General features: G+C 38.9%; 3 protein-coding genes across 8 annotated transcripts in view; 2 read left to right on the forward strand and 1 right to left on the reverse strand.

Annotated features, from left to right (window-relative positions):
* The window catches only part of LOC119655876 (cytoplasmic phosphatidylinositol transfer protein 1), a 37,890-nt gene extending 36,039 nt beyond the window's left edge, over positions 1-1,851 (forward strand). The window contains exon 7 of the mRNA XM_038062012.1: positions 1,009-1,851. Within this exon, the coding sequence (XP_037917940.1) occupies positions 1,009-1,346 (338 nt within the window). The 3' untranslated portion in view covers positions 1,347-1,851. The remainder of the gene's footprint in view (positions 1-1,008) is intronic.
* Positions 1,852-3,440: 1,589 nt separating this feature from the next.
* Positions 3,441-23,797, forward strand: LOC119655875 (protein singed wings 2). 2 transcript variants are annotated; one of them, XM_038062009.1, is made up of 8 exons: positions 3,441-3,694; positions 13,215-13,364; positions 13,425-13,593; positions 13,653-13,809; positions 13,877-14,016; positions 14,183-14,374; positions 14,484-14,642; positions 22,688-23,797. In XM_038062009.1, exons 1-8 carry the CDS (start codon positions 3,645-3,647, stop codon positions 23,069-23,071), a joined length of 1,401 nt encoding a protein of 466 aa, XP_037917937.1. In that variant the 5' UTR covers positions 3,441-3,644; the 3' UTR covers positions 23,072-23,797. The 2 variants fall into 2 exon arrangements, with proteins under 2 accessions (XP_037917937.1, XP_037917938.1); XM_038062010.1 differs by lacking the exon at positions 3,441-3,694 and adding an exon at positions 3,701-3,941.
* The window catches only part of LOC119655874, a 49,465-nt gene continuing 48,130 nt past the window's right edge, over positions 23,240-24,574 (reverse strand). For all 5 annotated transcript variants that reach the window (XM_038062008.1, XM_038062007.1, XM_038062005.1 and 2 more), the window contains one exon: positions 23,240-24,558. In XM_038062008.1, the coding sequence (XP_037917936.1) occupies positions 24,390-24,558 (169 nt within the window). In that variant the 3' untranslated portion in view covers positions 23,240-24,389. The remainder of the gene's footprint in view (positions 24,559-24,574) is intronic.

The following is a 24,574-nucleotide window of genomic DNA, read 5'->3' on the forward strand; positions in this document are numbered from 1 at the left end:
TTCGGAGAATTTTTCTCTCGAATGTGGCAAAGAGTTCGCAATTTTTCTTTCTTCCTCTGCTTCCCGTTTGACCAGTGCGGTTTGATGTTGTTGGTTGGTTGGTTTTTGGTGCTGACGTTGCTGCTATATATTTCGTCTTGCCTTCATTGATGTGCAGTCCAAGATCTCACGCCGCCTGCTCGATCTGGAAGGAGGATAGACTATACATCTTCCTATCTCTTCATAATGTCAATATCGTCAGCGTAGGCCAATAGTTGGGTGGACTTGAAAAGGATGGTGCCTCTTGCATTGACATCTGCATCGCGAATTACTTTCTCCAGGGCCAGGTTAAAGAGGACGCATGATAGCGCATCCCTTTAGACCATTGTTGATGTTGGATGGTCGTGAGAGTAATCCTGTTGCTTTTATCTGGCCTCACACATTGGAAAATCTGCTCTGTTGTTGATTTGCCTGGAGTGAAGCCTCTTTGGTATGGGCCAATGATGTTCTGGGCGTATGGGCCTATCAAGATAGCGGAGAGTATCTTATAGATGGTACTCAGCTTGATGTCTTTATAATTATTGCACTGCGTGTTATCCTCCTTTTATATATGGGATAGACAACGCCTCGTTACCAGTCGTCAGGCGTTGATTCGCTGTCCCACACCCTCCAAATCAGTTGATTAATCGCTTAGTGTAATTGGTGGCCTCCATATTTAATCAACTGGGCTGCAATTAAGTTTAATTTTAAACATATTATTAAATCTGTACGCAGACTTTTCCCGCCCTAATTTTCTATGTTTGTTGTAAAATGTAATGATTTCTCAAAAACTGCTTAAGTTAAATTATTAAAATTCTGCCTGTAGTTAGTACTTTAAGTAAGTAATACATTTATTCAACGAAATCTTAAAATATTTTATTTCGTGTTGGTTTTTCAACAATACGATTTTATTGAAAGCTGTTATACGCAGACTTTTTCTGCTAAGTGTATATTTTTACCATTGTCTGCTTCTCTGCTATCTTCTTACAGGTAGAGGACCATTGGTTGAAGGCTGGCGAGAAACCGACAAACCTATAATGTGTTCCTATAAAGTTGTACATGCATCATTTGAAGTATGGGGTCTGCAAACTCGTGTCGAAGATTACATTCAACGAGCAATAAGAGATATTCTTCTGGTAGGCCATCGTCAGGCTTTCACATGGATTGATGAGTGGTACGATATGACAATTGCGGATGTTCGGGAATATGAAAGCAAAATGCAAGCTGAAACCAATGAAAAGTTGAAAGCGTCATTGAATTATTCACTGCCAACAACACCGACTACACCAAACGCTCCGCTAACTCCAACTGCGGAAGAACATATCTGAACTTTTTTCGAAGTATGTAGTTTAAATATTCTATGTTTCATGTTAGAATATGGTTAGTTCCTCATTCATTGTTTAAGTGCTCTATTGTTGCCATAATGAAATATTTCTAGTTTTACAGTTATTGTAACATTGAAAGTGTGATTAAACGAAACGATAGAAGAGTTGGATATTCAAATGTTAATTTTCATAAAATTGTAATATTTTTTCTAGATAACATCTTAAATTATTTCCATCTTCTTATAACTTTTAGGTAGAGCAAAGTACTTATCCGAAACAATCATGGTATCGGGCTGCAATAAATTTGACTTTCTATTCAAATAATTTGTATTATACACTTAAAGGCACAAAATGTTCACTATGCACAGCCTCAGGTATTTCTCATGAATTAGGTAGTGGGAAAGTCAAATTTGAATATCGATCCTTAGCAATATTATTTTTGTCTACAATGAGAAAAATAAGGATAATAGTGGAATTAGTGAGGAAAATATATATGTGTAGAAAATGTTGTGTTGTTTTTTATTGTTGAAATTGAGGAAATAACGATCAATAGAAAAACAAAGCGGAACTACCGTTTCCTTTCCTTTTGCATATACTGATATTTCAGAACCAACTTATTCCGGAAATGATGATTTGCTTATTTCTCATATTCGGGGAGAAACTATTAGAAAGTCGACATTATTCCGCTGAAGGTCGTAAATAGAGTTCCTCAACTGCGGACGTGTAGCTATTACAATTTTTATCTGAAATCAAAAAGGTTTTAATTTTACATTTAAATTTATTTTCTAAGAATACGAACCATAGTGCAGTTGAAAATAGTCAAAATTAAAATTTTGCAGTTGTTCAAGAAAAAATATTTCGATTTTTATAATACTATTTTTTTTTCAGTAATTATGCAAAAAAAGTCACCCTTAAAAATATGAAATCATCCCGTATGTTGGTTCACATTCTTCATAATTTTGTAAAGAATCATATCTGTAAATTTCAGAATGATCGGTTCATTTCTTTTTGAGTTAGAATTTCCGCAAATGTGAATATCGTCATTTTGGGAAAAACACGTTTGAAAAAATTTGTTTAAAAAGTCGTCTTTCGGATATGAAGGCATTTATCACTCTTAATTGCGAACAAAATAAAGTTATAACAAACGTAAATGCACTGGCGACTGATGTCAAGTATTAATTAATACACTAGCGCTGCAAGTTTTCGTGAGGTCGTAAAACGAGTACCTTCTGGGTGCTCGACTCTGAGCCTGTATCCGATAATCGCTCTGCTCCATAACATCTAAAGAAAGGCGAATTTCGCTTTGAAATTTCAGCAGCGTATTCTGGGATAGCTACGCTAACGATCCATACAATAAAAAAGTCGATTCTGAAAAGCTCCTAATTTGGTTTCGTCCCTCAATCCTTAGAAACGCCGTGACGATATGTTTCTGCAGGTTAACCTTTCATAAACATTAAGACGGTTTCACAAGCTTGCATCTAATTTCATATCTTTTAATGGCATTGTTTATTTTGCACACGTCGATGCGATTCAATTGGACATGTTCTGTAAATATTTTTATAATGTTGAAGAAAGGATAATAGTTAATGCTAATCTACAATTTTTTAGGATTTCTACTTCAATTCTATTCTCTTTTTTATGCATACATTTTAAATGTACCTATATTGAACCACAACCTAATTCCATTAAATACAGAATAATGGTTATCTGCATTTTCATTCATATTCCTTCATTCGCACTTCCCTAGGAGATTTGATGTCAAATTGTTTTGTACGTCAACAAACGAGTCAGGGATTGTTAAAAACCGATTAGTGCATTGTGAGTTTGCAAAAAATGCTCCCAAAATTCAATGAATAAATAAAATTTTTTCCTGACGTCATTAATTAGCAGCATGTCATAGTGTTCAATATTTGCACTCCTATAAATATTCACCACCGAACCAAGAAATATCTATTAGCCGAGCGAAGTATGGAAGTTCGTTTGTGCTCGACCAAACTAATTAACACGATAAAGAATTGGGTGCGCGTCCACAACAATGGGAGATAGTATATATATCCAAGAGTTCACACAGTGGCTTTCATAAATTGTGTGAATTCATCTCAAAATAAAACTTTGTTTGTTTTCTAGACAGGTTGACAAGACTCTGAGAGCTTACATGAAATAGTCGTGTTCAGATCTTCTATGTTAAAAGACTTCTCATCAACGGAGCCCGAGATTAACGTGAAACGTTGATAAATTAGAAGTGCTGAATGAAATTTGTGAACTGTTTGCTTTAATTTGTAACGGCTAGGAAATTCCGTGATGTTTTGGGAAAAGATCTACTTTATTGTGTTAGTACTACTATTTGTGAGGTGCGTGCAGGATTTAAAAAATCCTTGAGATGACGTTAACTAGAATTATTTTTTTGACGCATAGTATCATGAAAATATTTTTTTTATATAAGTGAGAGTAGTGTCTGTATATAAAGTATGAAACCAACAGGTTGTTGAACTATTCACGATATAGTGCTCTGCCGCATTGTGAGAATATATAATACTTAGATTGAAATGTAGAAGTTCGATAGCATGAACAATTTTTCCTTCCTGCAAAGTGAAATTGGTAGGTCGCGGTAGTAGTGAATTCAATCCTTGTGAAGTGCGTTGTCCAAAATGTCTGTTCTATGTCTCAATGATTAGACCCATAAAACTTAAAACTCCACCTGCAAATTCCGTACACGTGGAGTGCTGTTTATTTCATTAAACATTTTTATTAAAAACAAATATTTGAGCTTTTGGCTAAAAATCTAAATAGTCAAACTTTGCACAGTTTGCACATAAAGCTCTTAATTATTTTTGGTTGCCTCATGTATGAGTTTTATTGTAGTAATATTGTTAAAATATTGCTATCTATGGTACGATGGTTTCAACTTCTTTAATGTATTCTACATTTTAAGCATGGGTGGCAATGGGTCATTACCACCAAAAATTAAATTCTTGAGTACTTACATGGAAATTACTATCAAAACTTAGCTCGTCGCTGCTTCTATGGAAAAGTAGTAAATGGTTAGCTGGATCAAATGTAAGAAAATAGGCATGTTCCACGAAAATGTATTTCTCCTATTGATTTCAGCCGGAATTACCTTGCTACGATTATCATAAGCTTGCTTAAGACCAGATTATAATTAACGAACATTAGCCAAACACGGAAGATAAATCATAAAGTTCTCTCCTTCTCCTTTTTTTAAACTGATTCAACATTAGAAAGAGGGAATCCTGAGAGGGGCTGTTCTCGCTTTCATATGGTGCTGTAATATTTTACTGTAGTAAATTTTCGGGGTTCAGATATGTCAACAGTACCGGGGACGAGCGAAAACGTAAAAGGCGTTCTGATAAAAGGAAAAAGTCCTAGAGTACTGAGCAACGATGAGTGGATCGATAGATTGATAGGTAATTTGTGTAGGATCGGGTTTTGTGCTCCCATACTGGTGTCTGTTGGTTTATTGTAGAAGTTCATATAAGTAAATAGTCCCGAATTATTCGCTAGACTCAGCAGATATGCTGCCCCTGTTCCAGGGTTCGTTATTTTCTAAGTTTTATTCCGCCGCGCAAATATAGGGCAATCTAATAAGATATGAAAAACCGTCTCATACTCCACATTGTAAAGTCTGCGTTTTATGCCTCCAGTATAGATACCGATGGTGTACGGATGCTTCCGTAAATTACAATGATGGGTTATTAGGCTTATCAGTGTTCTCATTTGATTTCCATAGATAGACTAGTTGTTTAATTTCCCAGTCCCTTACGGTTGACTGCTAAAATCCGGATGACACTCAACTGTCTTAAATGTAGTGCTTGGGAGAGTCTTTGCGTGCTTTCTGCCAACATAAAAGCTTAATCGGCAAAAGGCAGTATATTTTCCATTTCAGAATCAACGCTTTAAGTTTTTCAGCATAAAGAGAGATCCCGATCGTCTTTTAATTCTGAAAAAGCTGATATTTCATTTTGGTAGATATTTTCTCCGAACAACGTTTTTCATATAAACAAAAGATTTTTGATGGTAGTATGCATGGTTTTTATTCGGGCATGGTGTATGAATTACGGAAAGAGGCAGTGAATATGTCGATGCATTTATAAATTTTGAAAGCAACAGCGAAAGCGGATTTAACGTTGTTGATAGTCGAACGCATCAACTTCCATGCAAGGAAAGAGCAAGCAGATATTATTAGCATAAACGAGGTGTTTAGCGTTTTCCCGACGAGATAGTATGAAGAGCGTCACGTCGGTAATGAGAAGAAAAAGTATCTGTTGCAAAATGCAATCCTATCGGACTATTTCTCTGAGATTTTACCTCTAGTTTTTGTGCCATCATATTTCGCTTTCGTGATACTTATTAGATCCTTCAAAATGCATTTCAGATACACTCTCTGTTTGCTTTGCCGAAAGCTTGCTTGAAATCGATGAAGTGGAAGTGGCGCGGTAATTTAAACCCCGCACACTGTTCCACGATGACCCGAAGGGTGATCAATGTAGAATGATATAGAACGGAAATTAGCCTTCTCTCTGTCGAGCTTTTTACACTCAAGACGGGTACCTTTTTTTCGGAATTTTAACGATCATCCTTTTTTTCGACTCATTAAGAGAGATCTAAGATTCCCGGGATTTACGAATGAGTGGAAGCAGTAACTCAGCGAAGATCACAGGGGCTGTATGGATTAGTTCCGGAGGGAGACTGCCAAGGTCGGCGACTTTACTACATTTGAACGGGTTGGTGGTAAGGATAATTTTACTTCTGTTTGAACGAGTAGCCCGCATCCGTGTGTTACGCTGGCTTACCACACACACGAGGAGGGACTTTACCAGATGTTATCGAATTCAGGATCTGAGAAGACTAACCTTAGTGTTCCTCACATGACCACGATCATCGGAATGCTAATGACTACCTGCAAGCTCTTTCGTGATACAGTTTAAGGTGGCAAAATCGACCAATGAAATAGTGGATAGCGTACGCACATCGCGCTCAACCCTTCTCAAAGCCATCATTGGGACGTGGCTGCGAACTTTATCCGCGCCAGAGATAAAGACATTTTCGATGGTGGTCCGATGCTCATCAATATTTTCAGGTGGGTTACTTAGAGTTTTGTATCGTTTGCGCAGCAGATCACGGAGGAAATCCGTATTGGGCTTTAAAGTATGTGGTTATCAGAATTCCTAAATGAACTACTACCGGTAAAACTCAACTGCACTTGAACAGTGTGCCGTCGGTGATGAGGCAGTGAAAGCTTCAGAACCCTATAAAACTTTCTGTTGGGGTCAATCCATCATATATCCGAGTCCACTATGGTATTCAGATCGACCATTACGATCACAATGCCACCTTTAGGACGCCTCTATTGAACCGCATGTGTCATAGTTATCCATACAAAAACACTAATGCTCCTTAACCTGTTCCGTAATTTTGTAGTTAAAATCTTTTCGTTATCTCAGCTTACCCTACTCTCCCGAAAAGAAGAAAAAGCCACAAAATACAAGACGCCGTTAATAGAGAGCAAGATTCAGATTTTGCAAAGAAGGATATTTCGTTTTCAAAGTTTTGTGTAAAACAAAACGTTATTAAAATCGGTTTACTGTCTGTCTGTCTGTCCGTGACACGCATTTTTCTCGGAGACGGTTACAGCGATTGACACCAAATTTGGTGGAAAATTTGGAACTAAACGCTCACGCATACAATGAGCTACGTCCTTTTACGTCCCCATACATGCAAAAGAGGGATTTTTTTCACCAAATATATTTAAGGCCGGTCTTAGTTTTGACATTTTTTGGAAAGGCGGGGAGTGCGGGGGGTCGAAAGTGATCATTTCTTTAACGGGCCCATTCTCAGAAACTGCTCAACTGAAAAATCTGAAAAAATCAAGAGGCTGCCACTATATGGTATCTAGGCTCTGAAATACCTTCCATACCGATATCCTATCAAATACAGTTAACAATAGTATATTACTATAATTTTTAGTAATTGGTTGCACAACCCCCTTAAGTTTATTTTAGTACCATGAAATTTTCCAAGAAGGTAGGCTATAACTTGGAGCATGATTTTACTAAGTTTGGTGGAAATGGCACTATTACTAACAAAGTTATAATAGGTCAAATTTGTCACTTCCTTACAAATTTAAGACTTTGAATGTCAATATCACTTGAAAGTGGATACTTTCACATAGTATATGTATATATTACGTTCTACGTGCTAACGGAGCAAATGCACACTCAAACGTCTTTATATAAGAAATAAACAAACCCTTTCATATCTGAAGCGTCCAACTTCCGGTTTCCCGACTTGTTTTGGTTGGTTTGAATCAGAAGATTAGAATTAGATATTTGTGACTATATATAAAGGAGCGATTACCACCCGTAACCACTTTCGCTGAGGCAGCATCTGATGAGTTCACTCTGCCCTGAACAAAACCGAAAATTGTCTTCGCCTTTGTTAAACACTTGGGCGCCCCCTTGAATGTGAGGTCCGTGGGCCAGAATAGTGGAAGCCAGTTGCTCTCTAAGTGGTCTGATCCGACATCAAGTTCATGCGGGCTTAGGATCTCTCAATTCCCCAAAAATTACTCTTTGCATCATTTTAGAATATTATTGTATGGAATTTAGATTTCCGCTTTACCTGACCTTTATAGACTTAAAGGAAGCTTTCGACAGCAAGAAAAATGTATCTGTTTTACGCAGTAGGGGAATTCCGGAGAAAACTGCCTTGTCCAGAGGACGTGGGGGAGTTCAATGGAGGATGTCATATTTTCTCAAGTACCGTGATTACGCTGGCAACATCTGCTCGTTTTCTCACCGAGTCATGGACTTTGGCCAAATGACTCTGGATTTGGAGAAAAAGTCAAATAGAGTGGGAGTTGGATTGAAAATAAATAGTCTAGTTCTCAGTTCCGCAGGCCATCGGATTCTTGCTATTAATGGACAGAATATCAAAGTGGATGATCAGTGTGTACACCTAGGAAGCTTTGTTTCTGCCGGCTGCGGCACAGACCTGAGTGTTGCTTGATTTATTAACACCGCTTCATTCGCCTTCGCGCTTTGTTCAAAATCTGGAATGCATTGATTTCAACCCAATATCAAATTGAGACTGTTCCGTAATAATGTCCTTTCTATATTGATATATGGCAATATCATATGGAAAATGATCTCCACTGTTACTTGAAAATTTAACCGTTCGGTAACTCTTGCCTGCGTCGTGGTGTCGGGGTACTCTGGCTGATACAACTTCGAACGAAGCGTGTTCAAAATAAGACGGATGGCACAATGGATAGGTCGCACATTAAGGAGGGGTGACATTCCTAGCCTAGTATATCAGCAGCAAACATTTGTCATGATATGGCCGGGCAATGTGTTATCGAAGGCCAACTCAGTATTCAGATCATCCATCACCAACAGAATATCATCTGCTGGAAGCCTCCCCTGGATATCGAATACTTCTCTCTCCTCATAGCCATTGTGATCCTCATAGTCGAGTCTTTGTGCTTAGCCAGTATCAAAGTCATGAGAACACGTCTTGCTGTATCCGTCAACAGCAGTTCGACACCAGATTTGCATCCACTATCATTACGCTCCGCGGAGCCTTAAATCATGGTGCCGTAAAATGGAAAGGAGTATTCTCCACAGTTCCATGATATCACTCCGTTTAGGCCCAGTTCCATCATATTATTTCGTTTCGGTAGCAATGTGGAGTAACGCGTTAAACACCTACGCACCATCGCTACCGGAAATGGATTTCAGCTCCCCCCACGGTTTACTGAGACTCATGCACTCCTCTACTTGCGACCCCCCGTCGGCCATCTCGGGAAAGTGGATTTTACTGCACGGCATAGCCAGCAATACAGTTGTCGCCCCTTCTTAATGTGTGGCCTATTTATTGCCACTTCCGCATTCAGATCACAGTGCGCCGACCAAGTTCTTCGTTTGAGACAGTGTCAAGCTAGCGTACTCCGATGGCATGGCGCAAACGGCTTGGAGCTCTTGAGTAACACTGGAGTTCACTTTTCATATGCTACTCCCTTATAGCAACACAGAAAGGACACTAGCATATAACAGTCTAAATTTGATTTTGGTGTTGAGATAACTGCTTTCAGGATTTTAGATAAGGCTGCGAATGCGGATCAAGCGCCGTTAATGCGTTTTCAACATCCAGTTCGGTGCTCTGCAAATTAATACAGATAGGGAGAGTGCGATGACCTAAACTGAGAACCTTGATTTTGTTGATGTTTATCTTCAGTCCAATTCTACTTGTCCTTCTTTACAACTCTAGAGCCATTTGGCCAGGGTCCATGATTCGGTGAGAGGGCAAGTAGATGTCATCAGTGTAGTCGAGATGTTTAAGGAAAAATGCCATGATCCATCGAATTCCTGTACAATCTCCGAAGCAGTATGAAGAACGTCACCGAAGGGTGACGACGATGACGTTTTGCGACCAAGGGAATACATCCAATATCCTTCAAAACAAAATGTTCGTGTTGAGTCATAAGCCTTGGAAAAAAGCTAGAGCATTAATCTCAGTCGATCAGGTAGGACGGGCTCTAGTCCTGCCAAGAAATGTGCAAGGGCTCTTGACGCATGGACGGCGTTAGAGCGTAAGTAAATTAGTCTGCACGCTAAATATGGGCACCTTCACTGGAAAGAGCCAGGACCTCGCAAGAGCCCTTCTAAATGACATCTGCGCTTTATGAGAATGGAGACTTAATCCTACGGTCTCCTTAAGACATGGATTGATTTTGTGACCACAATCAGAGTCTCGCTGAGACAAGCAACAACGGTACCAGTCTATACCAAGTGCATGGCTTAGCATTCATACTGGTGGATGCAAGACATACCTAAATCTCTACCGAACTAAGGAGTACGGCACCCGTGTTGAAACGCAACACCACGCCGAGGCCCGAAGGTCTCTTCTCGCTTGAGCATAACCACAGCCCCCATGAAACTCCCATTAGGGGGCCAACCGAGCTGTGCTCACATACAGCGGTAGTTCACCCGAAGTATGAGAGTCCAGGAGCTATCCCGGTTCCCATGGTACCAGTATACCCCTAGTAAGGTTTCGTGGTCAATTACCACTTCAGATGAGTCCTCGTGCAGACTCGGGTCTGATCGCCCTGATTAGGTTTTTGGAGCATTCGCCTACTGCATTACGGGCGGCAAACCAAAGTGAGTACAGCGTCTCCCGGTGCCACAACTATGGAGGTTCTCCTCGGCCACTTGGTTTTGTTTTGGCCGACAGCGTTGCCGCCCGTCTTCCTCACCGCCACCTTTGAGCACCAAGGTAACAGATGCCATGTGGAAAACGGTTTGGAGCAATGAGGGTGGCAGTGTCCGGATGGCTCAAATGGTTAGAGCGCTGGGCTGTCGTAGGGAAAGGTCGCCGTTCAAATCTCGCTGGGGGTAGAGGGATTTGTTATCGCGACCAAATGTCGGATACCAGCCGTCTCAGATGGGAATGGATACCTGAGTCAAATCAGGGTAATAATCTTGGGCAAACGCAATGCTGACCACTTTGCCCCGACAGTGTACTGTAGTGTACCGTTACGGCATTGAATGAAGTGTTCTAACACCCTTCAAAGCCCTGATCCCTCTTGGATTGCTGCGTCAACGATTATTATTATTATTATTATTAGTTGCAACGAAGATCTTAACACCGCGCTGTTCCAAAATGACGCGGTCAGTGCAGGAGGATCTGAGCAGAAACCAGCCTGCTCTCTGTCGATCAAGCTTTCGATATGTTTTTTGATTGCTTCCAGGATTATTTGAGCATGCATGGATCATGCAGATACCAATCCAATTGCCATACTCAAAACTGGTCCCCTTCTTTGGAATCTTAACGTTCATTCACTTCTTCCATTCTCCGGGAAATGTCCCGGATTCCCAAGATTTCCGTACGAGTGGAAGTAGCAGATCTGCCGTAACTGCAGGTGCAGCAATAAATAACTCTGCGACCGTCAAACCCAGCGGCTTTACTCCGTTTAAGTGCATTGATGGCCGAAATGATTTCTCTTCTGCTTGGAGGAACAGTCCGTTTCCGCATGTTACGGTGACTAGTATTTTTATCTATCATACAATAGGAGGAACCCCACCGGATGTGATACGGTTATTTCCAATTCAGTTGTTCGTCATCGTGGATGAGAAATCGACCGTTAATGTTCTTCACAGGACCATCGAAAGATTTGCGACCACATGCAAACTTTTAGGTGATGCGGTATACACTTCTTCTTCACTTCGTTGTGATATGTGGCATCTCCCGTCATGTCACATCACACACCACGCTGAACTTTTCGGGATTTCGCTCGGTATCGGAGTTCGGTAGCAAGAAGGATTCGAAATTCGTAGGTAGCAACCCCACGAGTATTATATCTTGTAACAACCTTTTATGACAAGCTGATAATACTTTATGTATATTCTTAGATTCCAAATCGATGGACACATTAAGAAAAGGTAAAAGTTAATTTGCTGGTTGTGCTACATAGTAGAAAACACTTTTCCAGAAAAGCCAATGAATGGGCCTCCGGCTGAGTTCTGGCGATAGTAGGATTACATGTAACCTACAGTGATATGTTGTAAGGAGGTTCACACTAATCTAATCATAAGTATATGTACCCATAATCAAATATCTATTATTTGTTTGTAAGCGTCAATATTATATACCTACCATATATTTACAACACCTTATTCTATAGCATTACTCATCAACATTAGCTTCCATTTCTATTATTATTATCTACGTAAGCGGATAGGCATTGTCCCCTAAAAAAGTATCTTCTAAGCGCTTTAAATATGCAGATAGTGAGGTTACCTAAAGAGCAAATATTTATTATGTATTAAAACACTTTTCAGCTGCTTCTGTGAGTTCTGGGATCGTTAAGTGGTCATAAAATATGCTATTTACATTTTTTTATCTTTCATGAGAAAAACTAAGAATATTACAAATTGCAATTAAAGTCACTCAAGTATATGTATGTAGGTATTAGGCCTATTAAAGTGGGCATTAAGAACGAAAATTATTTCATTCGAAATGTATTTGATACGTGCTTAACATCTTATGATACATTTTCCATAAGAGCATCGAATTCTGTTTTAATCAGGTCGAAATGAATTAGTAACCAATGGTTATGCAACCATAAAGTGATAATTGAATTATTTACATTTATTTTTGAGGATGTTGGTGGAAATGTTTGCGTTTTCGTTTACGATTAATTTAGGGTGGAATAATGTGCAAAGTTGACTTTGTCTGTAAATTTGTGATGTAGCAAATCTATCAATCTCGCCTTGTTTCCATTTTTAGCGTGGCAATTTTATATTGTAATATTGCAGGCTAAACTATCACCTGGGAAAGCTAGGGATATCTACGGAGAGGATAGTGATGAGAACTCCACACATGCCCCGGGATGATCCGGCACTTTTGCAATGTAGTTTTAGGCACCTGGGGAGAATACTTAATACCAGATTCCAGGTTGAAACACTTAGAAGTAGGATGCATAATAAAGTTTCTGAGGGTTATAGGTTTAAACGACATACTATAATTTATACGTATACATAACCAGTAAATAGGCACAATATTTCTTTTAGGACGCGGTGCGACATCCCTTGTATATTATATTGTAATATAACCCATATGTAATTCTCTAATGTTGCCCAACGTTGTCACTCTTGTTTCGAAATATTTCAAGGCCAACAATTATAGGTTTTGCAGCCTGAGTAAATATTAGGCGAGTACCCTCGTTTTCACATTATACTTAATATCTTGGATATAGCTATAATATTCATATTGGGATGATACTTGTTGAAGAAATATGAACATAGTAAAAAAAATATGGATATTGGGATGATCTAATTATTCTACTTGCATTAGATTAAGTACGGAATTCTCGGTTCAAGTACCTGCTGATCATGGAACTTGTGAGAACTGGACATTGGCTGCCGAAGCAAATGCCGGGAATTGTACTAAGACTGGGAAAAGATTGCATTGTTTTGGTGGAATGGCCAATCTTCATTTGATGAAGTAAGTAATAATTTGCTCTAATGCTTTTCTTCAAGATAAAAGACATGGAAATTATTTTAGTATTCAGAAAATCAAAAAAATAGAACAAGTGATCCTGTGTGGATGGCCTAATACGACCTTTGAACCACATAGCGTTCTGAAGCATTTTCCGAAAATACGGATATTACGTATTGAACATAGCAATCTAACTCATATTTTCAATGATTTTCCTGATGCTAACTATTTGGAGGTAATTTGAAAAGGGAAATTTCAGAATATGGGTTCTGACTAAAACTTTTATTGCTTTAGAGCATCAACATATCATGGACACAGTTTGGCTATACTCGGCCGACTCTATTCAAACGCCTGCATAATCTGAAATACTTGGACTTGCGTTGGAACAAACTGGACCACATGGAAGGGCCTTTAATACTTCCACGATCATTTGAGCAAATACTCTTAGCAGGTAAAGGCAATTATTCCTTACAAATTGGCTTTCAATAGAAATTAATAATTGGAATTAGTATAATCAGGCAATCCCTGGAATTGTACGAGAAATTTAAAATGGTTGCTGTCAGAGAAAGGAGCTCATGTAGCGGATCGGGAGAACTTAACCTGCGCAGACTACAAATATACAGGGAGGCATTTGTTGACTGTTATGCAGTTTAAATTGGTGAGTTGCAATTCCTTTGGGACAAAGTCAAATCAACGTGCATATACAGACGAATATTCGTTTATATTGTCTACCCAACTTGTTTCTTACATCCCTTATTTTTCAAGGCATTTGAAAATTTTAAGGTTTTTGCTAAATAATTTTTGTTCGGATCATCCCTTTACAGAACTTGAAAACTGAATGCCAGAATCATCCTGACTTACGAAATTGCTCTTGTACAATGCACTATATTCGTCGTAGCGACGACGGTAAATCATTAACACCTATCTACGCTGTGAACTGCTCGCATTTAAATCTATTTAACTTTCCATCGTATCTTCCTCAAAACACAAGTATTTTCCATGCTACTCATAATCAGGTGAGTAAATCTGGGTAAATACTTATGGAAGATTATTCAGACCACTTATTACTTGTTTGTTGTTTTCATTTCTTCATTTCATGAAAATAAACAAATATGATGAACGCAGATTGCAGAAGTTCGTTCGCTGCGAGACAATTCAGTCTATCGTCAAGTATATGATGTTTATTTGGATAATAATCGTGTGCAGTCGATTGATGTACTTGAAGCTGGATTTTGGTTAAACAATTTCCGAGTGCTGAGCTTGAAAGGGAATAAATTGACACGGGTAAGTATAGTACTTTAACTGCATAAATATTTACATATGTAATTATGTATGGTGACCAATATCCCCTAAATGGAGCATAGCGTGCCAACCACGCCTTTGCCCCATTGTTGTCTCCAGATCTTCTCAAGAAACATACTGTCCTATTCTATCGTTCTGCGCCTTGTTCCTGGGGACACTCACGCGTTGGCCATCCTGGTATAGTGGGTTCCATTGCGTGGGGTAGTTAGCAAGGGAGTTGTCGCCCTTTCTTAAAGTGTGACCTATGCACGGCTGATTTTGCCTTCTAATCAATACATCTAAGGATGCTTCGCTTATACGTCGACGCAGCTCCTTTTTAAGGATTTGTTTGTAAAACAAAACCTTATTAAAATCGGTTCAATGTCCGCCTGCCTGTTTATCTGTCCCACGCACTTTCCTCAGAAAAGGCTATACCGATGGACACGAAATTTGGTGAGAAGGTGGAAACTATGAACGCACACACATGCCGAAAGTTACATCTTTCTACATTGACTTGCATATGCAAAAGGCGGGTGTAATTTTTTTTTCATCGAATATAGTCATAAAAGGTCTCGATTAGTACTTTCCAAATCCAGTCGTTGGCGGAATAATCCAATTGGATCAGGGCCTTGAAGTGTGTTAGAGCACTTCGTGTAGTAGACCGTAACGGTATACTACAGGATTATAGTACCCTATAGGAGGTAATGTGGTCAGCGTTGCGCTCGCCCGAGATTATTACCCTGATTTGATCCATATACTCATTCACAGCTGAGTCGACTGGTATCCGGCGTCAAATCACGATACAAATCCCACTGCCACCGGTGAGATTTGAACCGCGATCTTCCGTAAGAAAGCCTTTTGCTCTCACCACTCAGCTATTCGGACAGTTTTGACATTTGATGAAAGCTTGAGGGGTAAGGGGTCGAAAGTGGTGATTTCTTTAACGGAACCATTCTTAGAAATTACCCAACCGAAAAATCTGAAAAAATAGGAAGCGCCTCCATACAGTGTCCAGGCCTCAAAATACTCCCCATATCGATATCTACCCAAATTAAGTCAATAATAGTATATTGCTATGTTTTTGGGGAAAATTGATAGGAAACCCCCCTTAACTTCATCTTAGAGTCGCAAAAATATACAATAATATAGACTATAGCATGAAGCATGATGGTGCCAATCTTGATTAAAATCGTACTATTACTAACGAAGTTATAATAGTTCAAAATTGTTTTTACGTGTAAATTTACTGCAACCCACAATACTAAATATTAATATCACATTAAAATGAGTAGTTTGACATGCTTTATGTATATTAATTACGAGCTACATGCAAGTGGGACAGTTCTGCACTCAAATATACTTACATAAGAAACAAACAAAACCCCGTCTAGTTTCCGATTTCTCGACTTTTTTGAGATTTTTTTAGGTCAGAGTATATCGATGACACGAGGGAGACAGATGTTAGGGAAGACTTGGAGCCCTTGAGTATCCGTGGTGATCACTTTCCAAGTGCTGCCTTCATAAAACATCCTCAGCTTGATGTTCAAGATTTTAGACAAAATAGTGAAGGATTTGCCACTATTAATGCGTTGGATTACATGGTGTTCGAGACCACTAGCAGGAACGACGCTACCAAAGTAGACAAATTTATCGACGTCTTCGATGTTCTGTCACAGATAGGAAATTGTTGTTGGTATTTTTGGTCCGACTTTGCTTACTTCAATTTTAAAATACCAAGCCATTTGGTCAAGTTCCTCGAATAGGATCAGAGACAGAAAGCAACCCTTGTTGGACTCGGCTTTAAACTTTAAATTCCTCCGAAATTTAACCTCATTGTGACACGTAAACCGTGTTCAAAATCGATGAAGAACAGGTGCATGGTAGAGGTCAACTCTGAACATTCCTTCAAATTAATATGAAGGGTGTTAAGGTGTTTAGTGCAGAAGGATCCAGCCTGCTTTCTATCAATCAAGCTTTTGAGGTGTTCTCTAATACGTTTCAGGATAATTTAAAATACTCATCCAATTGTAGGAAACTTAAAGCTCACCCCCTTCTTCCACTGAGCGAGGAATATCTCAAATTCCAAACGCTGCAGATACTGCTGGGGCTCCCAGGAACAATTCCGCCAGGTCTTGCCCGTCTTGAGCGCATTAATGGCAGAGATTATTTTATTTCTGTTTGAGAGAGTAGTCTGTGTAATGTGTAGAATAATGTGTAAAAATTTCATCCCGATCGACTCAGCAGAATTTTAGTTGTGCTACCCACCAGTTGAAACATATCAGGGAAACCGGAAGCTAAATGCTTCAGGTATAGAACGTTTTGTGTATTTCTTATATAAGAATATTTGAATGGGCATTTCGATCATGTGTACATGTTTATGCATGTAGTTTGTCAGGTAGGTAGGTAGGTATCAGTGGCCGCTCCGAGGAGCCCAATTAGGGCTTTGGTGCGCCGTTTTGATGCCACAAACTCCTAAGACCGTGACTGTTGTTATGGGAACAGGGAGGCAGAGTCCAGCCGGATCGGATCTTCAGAGCCAACCCGTAGCATCCACGAAAGAAAGCAGCTCTCCGACCCTGCAGCTAGAAATCTCTCTGAGGTCCCCAAAGAATGGTTTACCAAGTGTCCGCAACCTGACTCTAGCCTGAATCGCAGAGAAAAGGCATGAGCTTGTCAGACTATATTTAAAGTTTGAAAAATTATATCTGACGGTCACATTTATACGAAATTTCCGAAAATGGTATCAAATTTAGGATAAAATGATTAATGGATTTGGAAAATTGGGATTTTGTTGGTCAGGTCCAGCTTTTTGACACTATTTATGGGAAACGCTATAACTCTCTAACGGCAAAAGATAGAGTGCCCATTCCATGGAACAATTTTCCTCCAACACACCATTAAAATCTCTACCATCGTGAATGGGACACCCTGTAGTGATAATAAGGGCCCCGTTTCTCAGCGAAGAAAATGATACTCTTAATCTTATGCTGAAAATTATGTAGAGAGGGAAAGAAATGTATTAATTGATTTCTAGTAAAAAAAGGTTAGGAATCTGGATCCAAGATTGCTATCAAGGTTGTTAGTATGGTGTTTGACTGATGAAGGGATAAGGGGGGGGTGTTGTAAGAGATCCGGTCGGGTGCACCCAGCCGGCGGAAAAAATGGTAATTATCGCAAATTAAATTTCAAAATTATGGAAAGTTAAATTTTTGAAGACTAGACACCTGATGGATTTTCGCCAATCATAAGTTTTTCACTTCACCCTGAGAAATTTTCTTCGTTGCCATTTTGATTTGTTTTATGATCTTCATGGGAGTTCCAATGAAATCATCAAAGAGCGTGACTGTTTCTTGTGATGGTAAAGGAGTTTTACGGTGAATTTCACCTACTCCAGTACTTGTTGGAATTAGACAAAATTGCTTACAGAATCTAGTGCGGAGTAAGCTCCACGAGAACTGGGGCGAGTTGGCAGAGGAGCCTGCGAACTTAATGAAAATGGGAAAGGGCTTGACGAGGTTGTGAGTGTCGAGAAAGCGAGACCAGAAGGACTTTATGTTGTATGCCAATGCAGTTTCGGAACAACGTGAGACGAGCGATTTGAATTTAACCTAAGGAGGAGTATTGAGAAGAGTAACGCACAAGCAGGTTAAAGGACAAGACCAAGAATGCGATTTAGGTAAACGTGAAATGTACTCATAAAGGAAGGCAAGGATGGAAGGAGTTGTTGTAATGAGCTGGAGATCTGGGGCATTAGGTTATGTTGGGGAGGTTTAAACCACCACAAATAAGGTCTGCCCAAAAATTGTCCGTACAGGTGGGACCTCATTGGCCGAATAAATAGTTTTTTTCTTCTTTGGCATTGGTTCGCTCGTTCAATCTATTGTTTTGCTACTATTTGGTTTCGGGAGTGTAATGATGAACCCAAGTGTCATCCACAGTTGTAAATCTATGCGAAAATTCGACGGAATTTCACCTGCAGACTGCCAATTTGGAGTATAGAGCGTCTACAAAGTCAAACTAAGCTTCAGTTTCACTACTATTACATTTGATGCTGTGCAAGTGATAACCTCACAGCACCAAGATGAACATAAGACGCATACAAACATCCCTGACAATTTGGAGTGGGAAAATGTTCATGTTGACGTTCCAATTGTCTCGGCAATCTGAGTTACTTCCAATCTCCACGATTTTATGAAATTTTTCAATCATATCGACAGTTGTGAGCTCAACGGGGCATCCTGAACTTGATGCATCATCATTGTTCATGCGATTTATTTTCAAATTTAGAATTTGAGAATCATCACAGGAGTAGTTGTTAGGTCTGCTTATCCGTTTGGCAGAAGAAAAAAAGGTTGATCACAAGCAGTTACTTTCGCTCATTCTTCAGGAAATGAGGGAAACGTAATATTCGAGATATCTTTATCACCTTCATCCTTTCCTATTCCGCTTTTCGTTAGGGAATGGCAATGGCCATAGATCCATGAAAATTTTAAATAAGCAAAAAAATAATGCAAGTAAATACCACACCAGGCTAGAATCAACTGAGCTGAAAATCCATACAAAAGTTGAAAAGATTTAATGGTCAAACACATAACGAAAGCACGCGCTTCCACTATAAACGGTGAGGACCGTTAACCACGCTATGACCAGATTCGATTTGTCTCCGCTGCAACCACTTGCACTTTCTAATGCTACACTTAGAGATATCATTTGGCTGCTAGAGCTGGAATAAAAAACAAGTCGGGAAACCGGAAGCTTGACGCTTCAGGTATAAAACGTTTTGTGTTCCCCTATGTGAGGAGCATAACGTAGTTCTCCATTGGCTTACAGCATTGACCCGAGATATTGAAATCGCTCAGTTCTGGGCAGGTTACTGCCATTGCCAGAACTCAGCGATTTAAATATCTCGAGGGGCAGGTTACTGCCATTGCCAGAACTCAGCGATTTAAATATCTCGAGCCAATGGAGAACTGCGTAACGAAATTGTTTCACGCATTAACGCAACCTGGATGAAGTGACATTCCCCAACTGGTGTTCTTTGTGATCGACGTATCGACACACGTCCCAAATCTAAAATTCACTGTAATATCGTTCGTCTGCCGCTCTCTATAGTTCTGAGTGTTGGCCGGCTATAAAGGACAATGAACGGGACTTGCGGTAATGGGGACGAAGATGTTGTATTGCACTGGTGGCGTGACACGTTTTGATCACGTCTGAAATGAGAATATCCGCGATCGTTATGGGTTTGCATCGATCGTGGAAAAACTGCGAGAGGGGCGTTTTCAATTGTGTGGTCACGTAATTCACGCTAACGAGAATTCAACAATCAGTATTGGTCAGAACATCGAAGTCAATGGTAAGCAACCAAAAAGCCAGCCAAAACAATGGTGGCTTGATACATTGGATGGGGATTTAAAGGTCTCGCGATTACATGCTGATCAGGCATTTGATAAAATAAAATGACGAAACCGATCACGACGAGCCGACCCCGCTTGTGAAGGGGACAAAGGCTGAAGAAAAAGATGTGAGGAGCGAAGAGTGCACCACAGTTCTGTGTAATATAGCTAAAAATTCCATTGCCCTCTATTTTCTAGAAAGCGATTTAAATAAATCATTTGATGGAAAGCCCTGTATTGATAACAGTCAACCTCATGCGCCTCACACTTTGAGTTTAATATTATTAGCAAATATAAACAAGTCGGGAAACCGGAAGCTGGACGCTTCAGGTACGAAAGGTTTTGTGTATTTCTTAGTACGCAGCACGTAATATATCCATATATTATGTGAGAGTATCCACTTTCGGGTGATATTGACATTCATAGTCTTCAATTTTCAAAGAAGCACCAAATTTGAGGTATTATAACTTTGTTAGTAATAATGCGATTTCCACCAAACTTGGTAAGATCATGCTCTATATTATAGCCTATATCACTGCAAAATTTCATTGTTCTAGGATGAACTTAAGGGGGGTTTCTAACCAATTACAAAAAAATTTAGTAATATACTATTATTAACTTTATTTAAACAGATACCGGCATGGAAGGTATTTCGGAGCCCAGGCACCATATCGTGGCAGCCTCCTGATTTTTTTCAGATTTTTCGGTTTGGTAGTTTCTGAGAATGGCCCCCTTAAAGAATTGATCACTTTCAACCCCCCGCGCTCCTCACCCTTCCAACGAATGTCAAAACTAAGATCGGCTTTGAAAAGTATTAATCGAGACCTTTAATTTGATATCCCACATGACTATATTTGATGAAAAAAAATTTTACACCCCCCTTTTGCATGTATGGGGACTCCCCCTTAAATTCGACGTAAAAGGATGTAATTCACTGTATGCGTGAGCGTTCACAGGTCCCACCTTTCTACCAAATTTGGTGTCAATCGCTGCTACAGTTTCCGAGAAAAATGCGTGTGACAGACAGACGGACAGACAGACAGACAGACAGTAAACCGATTTTAATAAGGTTTTGTGTTTACACAAAACCTTAAAAAGGGCTAAGGAGAATTAGATTCTTCTTGAATGGAATTTTAATATTTCACTCGAATGTCAATTATTCTCGTTAATTATGACGTCAGCATCTTATTTGTATGGCTTAGGATGCTGTTAATTAGCAAGAAATTGATAAGTTTGAACTCCTATAACTTTGACACTAATAGTTGGATTTTCATGGAACTTGGCATGTGTATGGCATGTCGGTGCAAAATTTAGTACACCTAGGATGAACTTAAGAGGAGTTTTTTAGTCAATTTCTAAAAGTTGATAATATGCTATTAGTAAATTTATTTGAGCAGATACCGGAAAGGGACATATCGCGAAGATTAGATTTCACCCAAGTGTTTTACACAAAACCTTAAAAGGGCTGCGAATGTCAATTATTCCCGTTAATTAGATTTCCACGAAATTTAGCACGTATATACGAAATATTGTCCTCTATGCTGGTAAGAATGAATTTAAGGGGGGTTTTCAGTGAATTCCTAAAAAGTAGTAATATACTATTAGTGAGCATATATCGGAATGGGACATATTTTGAGGCCTAGATTTCATCTAAGCGCACCACCCTGACTTTTTCGGATTTTTAGGTTGGGTAGTTTCCCAAAATGAGTCCTGTCTCACTTTAAGTGCGTACATTTTGACTTCTTACTCACGCACTTCGCAATTCATGCCAAAACTAATGTCAGTTTCGGAAAGTACAAATCGAGACTTTTCATTTGATACCCCACACGACTATATCCGGTGAAAAAAATTTTTGAATCTCCCCTTTGCATGTATGAGGAGGCCCCCTTTAAACCCCACCTAAATTTATTCCACTCGCTGTATGCGTGGGATTTCATAGTTCCCATCTGTCCACCAAATTTCGTTCGGATCGGTTGAGCCGTTTTGGATAAAAATGCGTGTGACAGACAGACAGACATTGAATCGATTTTAATAAGGTGTTGTTTTACACAAAAGATTATGTGGATGCATGCGCCACAGAGGAGTGAATAGGGTATATATCTTGGATTTGAGTTCTAAATCTTAAGGGATTCTGACTTGCTTCGAGGGCCGTGAATCCAATATTCGACATGCTCTGTCCTACTTAACTCAATGTTCACGGTGGTGAGCTTGAATCGACAGCCAAAGTTAATAGCTGGGATTTCCTACTGGAGCTAATTTAACGTAGTCTCATCGGCGCACTACAAATGGAGGAGCCCATCGTGAAAACCTTTTATTTGATTAAACCTTTTTTCGGTCCAGGCTCCAGCATTCCTGCAGAATGATAAATTGTCCGTTTGATATTTTGCCATCTTTAGAGGAAACTCCGACGATGGCGGCAGACAGACACGAGGCTGCCGCTTGCGCGTACGCCCTCTTCTCATGCTAGCATTCCTATGGAAGAGACCAGCAAGAATTCCAATATGTTATAAAAAGATTTTAAACATTTTCAAGACGCGTTTGAAACCGTTTTTTCTGGTTCAGACATCTGTTTTGTATATACACCATTTTTTTACAAGCTTTACGATGCAACTCTATTTCTATTCTTATTAATAAGGAGATTTTTTATTACAGCTTCCCGTCTATGCGCTTGATAGTGCCTTGGAGAGAAACGCTCATGCTGCTCGTCTGTATCTTAGTCTGAATCCTTGGATCTGTGATTGTAAATTTACCATGAAATTTCGCGAGCTACTTATGAAGTACCATACAATAATACGGGACTCCCATAATATTACGTGCAAGTACATTGAAGGTGATGAAAATTTTATGACGGAAGTTCTTACACTGGAGAGAAATGATGTATGCAAGTTGCCTAAAGAATCCAAAATTTTACCTTTAGATTTGCTAAACGGCGTTTTGGCATCATTAATAGTTTTAATTTTAGGGAAATTAGCTTATGATTACTACCACTATAGAAAGTCAGGTAGATTACCGTGGATTGTAACGAAATTGCCGTGAACTTCAATTTTTGGTGGAATTTAGATATAGTTTAAGTTGCCGGGAATCTAGTGATGGCTGTTTATTATAAGTATTGAAAAACTGAATTATATCCCAAACCACTAAGTATCGTAACAAGTTCGGTATACTTGTCCGTGTTAAGGTATTATTGAAAATCATTCAAACAACTAGATGGGGACATCATTTTATTTATCATAGACAAAGTTTATGTTGGACAAATTCGTTGATGAATAAATTTCTATGATTTAGTATAACAGGAACGAATATTTGCTGGTAAAATTTGTACTTAAGTATTAATAACAGAAAATGTAAATATAGCTAAGAAAATAATTAATAAGAATCAGTAAATGTAAAACTTACAGAATGTTCAACAAATTTGATAATACTCGAAAATAAGTGGAAGTCATTTCAGGCTATCTTCTTTTGAACATCAATCTGTATCATTTGTTTCTAGAATACTTTTGGAATGTATTATATTAAGTTGTAGCTGTGTATAATAAACATATTACGGACTAAGACCAATGTGATAACCATTCAATTAACTAAACGCTTACACTCCTAGAAATCTTCTACACTTGAAAAATTAAGCCTCTTGTTTGCAGATTATAGAATGTATAATGAAGACCTCCACTATATACCAACCTCTATGAAATTCAGTTTCAATGTTTATTTGTAGAAAGTGCTAAGCTTCAATTTTTGGGTAGCAATAAATAACTTTAAATTTGACTGAGTTTAATTTGACTTAGAAAACAGCTAAAGAAACGAAAATTAAATTAAATAAATTTCTAAAATATCTATACAGTATAAATTAAGATAAAAAATTAAAAACGGTATAAATATTGCACCCTACCATCAAGTTACCACTATAAATAATATATTTCTAAACAATCTAGGGAGAAAAGTAATCAATGGATAAAACGAATATGGAAACTGAAGGGTATATCGACAATCACTGTATCAGTTATCTAACGAACCTCATCTATAAGCAGTAATGATTATTTTATTTTTTACTAAGCTAATGTAATAAATTACGTGTGAACGCGAGTAAACGTTTTTAACTTATCGACATAAATTTTTTCACTAAAGTATATAAAAATCACATTTTCCACATCAAGTACAATAATGGTAGCAGCACTGTGTCACGTTTGCATTTCAAGCGCCGTATTGGTATGGTGGTTTCTTGATTATTATCATGTATTTTATCCGTGAGAAAACATCTGGTGCTGTTTAGAGCTATAACTGCACTAGACTTGATCATAAACGTAAGCTGCCAGATACAATTTAATCGGAAATAATGAGACCGAAAATCTAAGCGTAATTAAAATAATATGTACGCATGGTCACGCTCTAAGCGTCGTTTCGCACGTAATGAAATTGTTCCCATAGTATCAGCTGGCGGTGGTAGACCGTTTTGTGGATGCGCTAATTGTTTGTAGAATACCTCATTTCGGCCACACTTGTAACCGTAGATAACGCTATCGTCCGTTCTGTGTCGAGAGATAA

This window comes from Hermetia illucens, chromosome 4 (genome assembly GCF_905115235.1).
Source record: "Hermetia illucens chromosome 4, iHerIll2.2.curated.20191125, whole genome shotgun sequence".
Classification (NCBI taxonomy): domain Eukaryota; kingdom Metazoa; phylum Arthropoda; class Insecta; order Diptera; family Stratiomyidae; genus Hermetia; species Hermetia illucens.